Source organism: Callorhinchus milii, unplaced genomic scaffold (assembly GCF_018977255.1).
Source record: "Callorhinchus milii isolate IMCB2004 unplaced genomic scaffold, IMCB_Cmil_1.0 Scaffold26, whole genome shotgun sequence".
Classification (NCBI taxonomy): domain Eukaryota; kingdom Metazoa; phylum Chordata; class Chondrichthyes; order Chimaeriformes; family Callorhinchidae; genus Callorhinchus; species Callorhinchus milii.
In genome coordinates, this window is record NW_024704767.1 from 6023147 (window position 1) to 6032342 (window position 9196).

The window sequence follows — 9196 nt, forward strand, 5'->3', positions numbered from 1 at the left end:
TTGTGCAAACTGCACACAAGCTGTGGAAGAGGAGACTTGGATAATAACAATCCTTGCATTTAATATGCTGAAAAGGATGTGCTGAAAAAGTTTTCACAGTTGTGTTCTTAATCATTTTATCCTGGCGTGTTAGATGGAGATAGGGCAGAATTCAAGACCAATGGTCAAGTCAAATCTGTTCAAAGATTTCTGTTCATTACAAAAAAATGTCAAACTTGCTTAAAATTGATCAAAGTAATTTTTAAAAAATAAATGAAGGAAAACATTCCATTGAAGCGGCCCCCTTTTCTGGTCCATCATGTTTATTTAAATTGCATAAGTTACATTACATCAATTATAGAGCACTAGTGGGTCAATCTGAACAAAACCATTTAACCAGTAGCAGAATTTGGCTAAAAAAAATCTACGAAAATGTTGTTTTAAATTTTGGATTCTATTCACATCCAACTCATTCACAGAACACCTACTTTTTCTGAAAGAATAGTAATAAATAATCCTTGCATTTGATATAGTGCCTAATCACTTCGTTGAGACATCCCAAAGCGCTTCAGAGAATATATTGAAAAGTGAATTAACTGTGTTTCGTGGGTGAAATAGTTCAGAAGGAAAAAGTGCATAGAAGTACAGTCCTTGTCTGGGGTTAATTTTTCTAACAAATATAAATATTGCTTAAAACTTTGGCTTCAATTAATAAGGCCAATAAATTTAGGCAAATGACTAACATTTTATTTACATTTCATCCACAATTTTAAAAATTGGTATTACAGCAAAATACAAAGTGCGATATATACAGCCAAAGATTTTCATGTTTTACATGAATTACATCAAAGGTTCTGATTACAAACAGGTACATTGAATTCAAGGGCAAAGTATAACCAAATTGACGAAACAACACATTTTAATCAACAGTATTTATAATGTAAACTTCAAATTATGGCAACCTTTAAAAAAACACTTAAAATATTTTTGCAATCGGAAATCAAATTAAAAATACAAAAATCAAATTCCAACATTGCCCCTTCAGATCTAAATAAAATATTACAAAATATTCCAGTGAAATTATGAATTCAGTGATCAAAAGGCATTCAGATCATGTGCAAATTGCAATTTCAATACAGGTACTGGTCATGTTAAAGGGATGAGCAAAAAAGAAACCAAATGAATCAAAAACAAAAAGTGCAAACTTATTCTTAAGCAGAATTAAGTCTATGTGAGGCACAACTGCACACAGTATTTTGAAACTTGTATTCAAAGAAACTAATGTTATAAACAAAGATTTGTTTTCACAGTACTACTGTGACTTGTTGGTACTATTGGTTTGGTTGCATAGTTTGGATTATAAAAAAAACAAATACTCTCCAAGCAGCATGCTCAGAAACTACTTGATATCAGTGATACTTTCAGAACACTAAATTTGCGTTCAATTTAAGACCTGAAATCGCAAGAAATGGAAATGAAATCCTCATTTTCAGGTCACAAAACTAGCTTCATTCTGAAGGCTTCTTTTTTTAAAAAAAATGGGAGTTGCACAATTAACTGTTCATAAGTTTCATGTAGAGAGGTTCCCCTTTTCGATGGAAGGGAGGGTGAAAGAAGGCTACAGCTCTTCCTCAAAGCTGGCTTTGTGCACCTCTAGTTCTTCTGCACTCACCATGGTTGGATCAATCGCAGCGTACTTTGTGCCATGAAACTGCCGCAGATGTATCTAAAAATATTTAAGTTTTGTTAAACTGCTTGAAAACGTTTTAGGAGTTGTAAGGTGTATTTACAAACAAAAAACATTTCATTGTACTGTTACAGAAGCACAACATGAAATGTTATCAATAGATGATGAGAAGCTTTTTGAATTTGTAGAATAAGAAGTTACAAACAAACTGATCCAAGTTAGATAAAGTAACTGATTAAATGATAGCAATACATAAATATTTTTAAACAATTTACTAAATTAAACTACAAAATTATATTTTAGCTATTTACTGCCAAATATTTTTAGCCAATATATCTGTGGTGGCTGCTGACTTAAACATTGTTAACTACCATGTTAACAATTTTAACAATAAATTATTGCGTTCAAAAATCTTTCACAAATTGTGTTCAAGATGTGATGAGGAAGTAGCATAAAACACCAGCTCATCGCCATGTATTTTGGGCATATTACAATAAAAGCTGAATCTGCTTTATTTACAGCTGTACCCATACTTTAAACCAATTTTACATACAAAAGGAGGAAGTTACACCTTGTGTTTATCCAAGCAATACAAAAGTAGCAAAAGCACTATCTGCAATATCTGTCATATAACATAGCAATAACTCACTAACAATTGGTTCTCACCTGTACGTAAAGATTGACTTCAGCACTCCTGCACAAATATGGAAAGTTTCCACCAGTTTTAAGGTGGGCTCGTCTCGCATTTGGATACAATTTGTACATCTCCTCTTTGGCTTCTTGAGAAAGGGCACTGTGGTCAAACACCTGAAATACAATCAGAATTTGGGACGCTTGCAGTGCGTTCATAGAAGTTGGAAAATAATGCATTGACAGTTCTTCCTCTAATCAGGGTGTGAGAAAGCTTCACCACACTGAAGATCAATTTCCAATGTTCCCTTTTTAGCTGCGAACCCTTTTGATCTCAGAGCCTTCATTTTGACGATGGCTTGGCAAATACTACATAACCAGCCCAACCGGGCTACCACAATGTCACAGGTAGAGTTCCTTTAGATTCCCAATTTACTCATAAAACTGAGTTCTAAACATTCTCAACTGAATTCTAGACTGCAAGCAATATTAATTCAAATGTTTCAAAGAGTAAAAAAACAATGCAATGAAGTGGAAACCAGTTAATAGCATTTACCACCCGCAACGTAAAACAAAAGACACTTACATCCATTATAGTTACTGCAATATCTTTGATTTTGTGAGGCTCCACATAGGAATTCTGGCAATTAAGAGTGAGACGAGAGGCCAGTTCTCCCTGTCCTAAGCTCTCCAACTGTTAGTGAAGAAAGTTGAGAGAATGAAGTTGGGGGGAAAAGTGTCAGGAATAACCAATACAAGTATAATTCTTTTATTCCAAAAATGACCATGTTATTTTTGTACAAATTACACCATTTAGGTAAGTTCTGGCTAGCTTTAGAATTGTAAAAGATACTCTTCACACAAAATATTATCAAAAACTTGAGTAAGCAATACTTCCTAGTCCCAAACCCACCGGAAATTTTTTATTTTGCAATGCTTTGATACTATGGGCAAAACGGTATAATTAAGTACTGTATTATACCTTTCTTTAGTCCATATTATATTGTAGAGCACAAAAGACTGGTGGCTTTATAGCTAACAGATTAGCTTGGTGTTATTTATAGCACAGCCTTAGATCACTCCCTAGAAAGATGTTTGTATATATATCTTCAGCTTTGCTCAGTATTTCATATTTTAAGCTTTGCTTACCCGATCAACCATGAAATCAATTGCATCTGCCATTTTTGGATCCACTGGGCCAGTTGCAAAGTTTCCAAGAACAATCTTTTTCAGCATAAATCCTGGCATCAGCCAAAAACTAAACCAAAAAATTGTTGTCAAATGTTAGTCCAACTTGCATTTGATAGAATGATGCACAATATCTAAAAAAATTACATAAAAACTATTTTAGCCAGAAAAACACCACATTGCTAGTGCACAGATGCTAATCCAGTCAGGAATTGCAGAATTTAAGACATCAAAACAACAGTAATCATTAGTTTATGTAACAAAGCAAGGAACAAGACAGGATCCATCTGGTCATTCCTTTCTCAGCCGCAAAAAATCTACCATCACATGCGCTTCATCCCACCACTATCCCCTGGGGAGAAGTATAGATATCCCTTTAACCCTCCCCCACCAAAAGAAATTAACTAAATGCACCTGTAAATAGACTATCCTTGTACTTTCACCAACTCTGAACTTCTTCCCTCAAACTTCTCCCCTCTACCATAAAAGCACAGAAATCATTGCATTTGGGCAAGTTTGTTCAATTTCCATTAATCCATAGAATAATAATCCTTGCATTTGATACAGCGCCTAATCGCGTCTTCCAGACGTCTCAAAGCACTTCACAGAATATACTGTTATTTGTGGGTGGAACACGGCAGCCAATTGTGCACAGCAGTGTTCTATGAACAGTCGCAGATTGAGTGACATTTTTTTATATTTTACATTTGATTACTTTAAGCACTTTAGCAAAATATTAAAAATGAACCAGTGTCTTACCTGTTTGCAGTCCAGGATTGGTTAAAGATTGATGTATCACTGAACGTGTTACAGAGGACAAGAGAATGGACCCTAGGAGATTTATAAGTATATTCTGCAAACTTCTGAGCCAAAAATCCTCCCAAGGAAGCACCAAAAATGTGGACCTAAAGCAATCAGAAAGTTCAATGATATTAGTTAATATTGAAGATAGTTTCTTTATAAATTAGGTCATGGGTCAGAATTACTGAAACATTTCTTTGCAGTGAGCTTGTTTGTGCAATTCTGAATTTATCTAAAACATAAAGGTTAACTTCAAGTAGCTCACAGGAATGAACACAATTCTCACAGGTACCTTATCCAGCTGTAGATGATCCAGAAGTTTCCGGAATCCATCACAAAATTCAAGGAAATCCCAGTACACTGGATATTGCAACTGTAAGATTAAAGACTGAATTCAGAGTGTCATTCACAACACAATTACATTTGTGGGATAACAAATCAACAAGAGGTGAATTTATAATATTTTCACACAAATTAGTTAATTCAACTCTACAATTTTAGAAAGCTGCATTTTTGAAAGTCTACAAGGCCTAGCGAATTGGTGCTTCTATGGACTTATTTATTCATCTTCTACATTAGACTTCACCACAGCAAGTTCCTTGGGCATATATTAATGCAGGCCTCAACCTACTGAATAATGTGTGAACTTAAGTAATTATTGTGCTAATCTTACTGGCTTAAGTAACTACCTTATATCCCTATATTTTCACAAACCACAGCAGATACTACTAGATAGCAACTTTATTAATTTGTAGCTCCATAATCCTTTGTAGTTTTTTTGAAGAATTTATGGAATTTTCATCCTGAATCCACTATGGTATTAGCACATCTACTGGTTCCAGTGGTTAAAGGATTGCTTAACAGCTTATTTTGTACACTGAAGAATACATGGGGCAATTATATTTTCCAGTGTGACCCTGCCATCCTCCCACACAACAAGTTCTGCTTTCTTAGAGCAAAACACATTACCACTTGATCATAATGCACTATAAAGACCCACATGTTAAACTGCAAATGTACTACAAATAAACACACATAAAGTCTACCATACAACTAGATGTCTCTTTTCAAAGCTCACAAATCCTAGCTTCAACATTCTAAAGAATGTGGCACGCTAGCAGAACTATGGTCTGGCTAATACCCAGATTGTAATCAGTACCAGTAAACCAGATATTGCCACAGGAACCAGCAAATGTCCCAAAAAAGGCCCTTTCCAAAAAGGAATGGGTTTCTATAATGAGAGAGAGTGAACCGAGACTGGTTTTGAAAAGCAACCAAAATGTACTTACTGAGATAACCCTATAACCCCATGAAGTTAGGGCCAAAATCTGCTGAAAAAATACATCTGCAGTCCCACTGACAGGTGGAAGAAATATAATGGGACATCTTAGATTTCTTGGCCCTGCGTCGTAAAGAGACCAGACTTTACTGTCATCGTCATCGACTATTATCTGTAACATTGGAAGAGAAGAAAAGAAAAGCAAGTTATTATTCCACAATAAATTAAACTGAACATATAGTTATGCTTTCTGCCTTCTGGCACTACATAAAATAATTCAGATTTTGGCAACAGCTGGATTCATCAAAGTGAAGTTCAAACACTTTAAAACTGCAACTTTAATCAAACATTTGTAACAAACGGAGGTTTAAATCACCTATGGGCACATAGTGCAAGTACTTGCTTGGTAAATATCCCCTTATTGTAGTTTTGTGCCGAAAACAAAATGTCCCCCCCTCAACTCTTTCACACCCATCCATCATTTGGTCTAAATGTAATGCACTTGCCTCATTTCTTATTCCATCCCACACAACACTTACTCAAGCATGGGATTGATCATTTTCTCCCCAAGGCCTGGTTTGGTACCTACTTGTAAAAGATTGATTGCATTGCTCTCACTTTAGCCCTGATCTTCGATGCTGCGACCAACTCAAGGAGAATGCCAATTCACACCAAATACTCATCCAAATGTCTTTAGCCTCTACTCTCAAGTGCCCTGGAAAAAGCCCCTTGTGTTCCAATGAACCAGCAAGAACGAATGTTAGTTAGGATCTTTTTTTGGAATGTTATTAAAAAGTAAAAATTCATTAAGCAGATGTTAACATCCCAAACCAGTTTAATGAGAACAGAAATGGATAGACCAGGTTTTCAGCTCTAGATCCTTCCAGTATCACATCATTTCCAAAGTTAAACAAAGCATTAAGGAGATTAAAATCTTACAGATATGCACCAGTTATTCCAGCCACATCATGATCTTCAACTGCGCCTATGATTACCGCTCCCTTCCCCCAACCATCACTGTGCAGGACTCCAAGACACTAGTCTGCCAAAAGAGTGCTAAATAAATGCAAGTTGTTGTGAAGACTACTTCAAGTCAACGAAACTGAGGCCATTCTAATCAGCTCCCACTCGTGCATCCTCACCCGAGGTGTTGACTGTATCAATCTTCCCAGCTGCTCACTCCCTCCCTTCTTTCAAAATCCATCTAGACTCATCTCTCTACTCCCTCTCTAACTTCCCTCCCAGTTCAGGCTTCCACATAATTTTTTCAAAATATTTTGAGAAATTCTCTGAGTTGAAACAACTTTAAAATCCCCAAACAAAAATTGTTTTCTCTCATCAAAAATAGACTGGTACTAAAATCTATGCAAAATGCAGCACAGTCACAGGAACGATAGTTAGAACAAAACATTGTGAGATGTTTCTGGTTGAAGCTTCCATTGCAAGCACCTCCAGCTTTGTCCCCCACCCTCAGTTGCCCAATTAATATTTCTGTCATTACTATCATGAGACAGTCACACTTAGCATAGTTGCAAGACTATAATGATGAACTGTAGTTGAATTGAAAAAAAAACTAAGGCTTAGCCTGAAAGGGCTCAAAAGCATGTGACAGATACTGCTGCAGATTTGTCAAGGATTTACCCATTCATGAAAAATAAAGAAAGCACACAGAGCACAAGGTACTAAGTAAATCAGATCATTTACGTAACCAGATTAAATAGAAAACATGACTTGCCCTTTTCAATGGTACTGTACTTCTGAACCAGTTGTAATCGGGAGAGATCTTTATCTCACCCATAATGATCGAAGAATCCAGGGAATGCGGTACAAAAATTCTGTAAAACACAAAACAAAAGGTTTTTTTTTGCAATATTACTTGTAATATTTAATCATCCAACTACAAACAGAGGCTGCTGCAACAAGGTTATTGGATTTTAAAAAATCAATAACAAAAGCACTACCGTTTTGGTGGCGCTGTTGATTTTCCATTACAGTTCGGGAGTTCTAAAAAGTAGCAGGTACTGATACTGAAATCTTCACTCTATAGTCTAGTTGCAAATACTTCCATTTGGAAACCTCGGGGTTACTAGTTTTTCACTCTGAGCATGAGCTTAGCATTTGATGTCGCTGCGTCAATGACACGACATTGTGTGTGCACGAGCCCACGAGGGAATCTCTCTCCCGCCCCCCCACCCACCCACCCCAACCAAAGGCAAAGCAATCGCAGCAGACGTCAGGGTATGGGTCGGAATGACACAACTGCTCGTGGCAGTTCCCTGCTTTCTAGCATTTTCGATGGTTTTATAAAACCACAAAGTTGTTTCAACTTTTTTTTTTAAAAAAAAGAGCATTAAAAAGCAATCAACTCAGAATACCAGCCAATGTTAGAGACACGTAAGAGAACCGGTTTAACAGGTCTGAGGCTTCCCTCACTGTCCTGACCTATCACCTTCAATACAGTGATCTGAAGACTCGTGCATCAACCACAACTCTTCACAAGGTCCTGCAAGAACATTTCCGACAACAAAATATGTGCAATAAGTCACGGGCTCACACTGACATACTGAATACACTTCCCCCAACCCCAGGCTCATACTGATAGTCTATCCCCCCCCCCACCCCCCAAACACACACACACACACACACACAAAGGCTTAACCTGACTTTCTCCCTCTCCCCCCTGGGCTCATACCAACACTCTACCCCCTACCCCTCCCCCCTCACACACACACACAAAGAAGCTTAACCTGACTCCCTCCCTCCCTCCCTCCCTCCCTCAGGGCTCACTCTCCCGACGACATTTTGTTCTGGGTCGAGGGTTAAAGTGATCTGTGCGGAAAAACAAAAGGGGAGTAAAAGCGAGGAGTTTGGGCTTTTAAACGTCAACTCGTGCCGTTTGGATCTCCGGGTCTCCTCTCTCTCTCTCTCTCTCTCTGTCTGTCTGTCCCCCCCCTCAAAAAAACAACAACAGCAACAACAAACACAGAACAACAAGACTCTGGAGCCGAGAGGAGCGGCCTGAGCTGAGCGAGTGTCGCACAGGGCCGGAGTCGGGGCCCGGCCGGTCGGTCGGTCACTGCACTGACCACTCCCCACATCAAGCCCTTTGTGAGGAAGGTGAAGTGTGAAGCCGCCGCTGTCACTTACCCCCACCCCCCGCGGGGCCCCCCCCTCTCTCCCTCCCGGTCTCCAGGCGGGAGCTCGGCCGCCGCTCGAGCGCCTTCTCTTTTGCTGATCAAACAACGGCCGCCGCCGCCGCTGTGTGTGTACAGCCACATCCGGTGAGACTGCCGCGCATGCGCCGTGGCTCAGTTTTTTTAATATATATATGGCGGGTGGGGGGGCCCTGAGCCTCAGTGGGTGGGGGGGGGGGCCCTGAGCCTCAGGGTGTGTCTGGCAGGTGGTGAGACCCATCGCCTTTGCTCCAGAGTCTCCAAACCCAAGCTGAGAATGACATGCAATCCCCCCCCGACCCGGGATCCCACCCACACGCGGCGATTACCCCCCACCCACCCCACCCGGGATTCCACCCACACGCGGCGATTCCCCCCCCCCCCCCACCCGGGATCCCCCCACACGCGGCGATTCCCCCACCCCACCCGGGATCCCACCCACACGCGCCGATTCCCCCC

General features: G+C 39.4%; 1 protein-coding gene across 1 annotated transcript; it reads right to left on the reverse strand.

Moving 5' to 3' along the window:
• Nucleotides 1–707: 707 nt before the first annotated feature.
• Nucleotides 708–8808, reverse strand: spg21 (SPG21 abhydrolase domain containing, maspardin). Its single transcript, NM_001292396.1, is given in 9 exon segments — nt 708–1705; nt 2333–2473; nt 2883–2990; nt 3446–3554; nt 4244–4389; nt 4578–4658; nt 5575–5736; nt 7300–7399; nt 8712–8808. Coding segments are annotated over 8 exon segments (918 nt in total). The 5' UTR covers nt 7363–7399; nt 8712–8808; the 3' UTR covers nt 708–1597.
• Between the last annotated feature and the right edge of the window lie 388 nt (nt 8809–9196).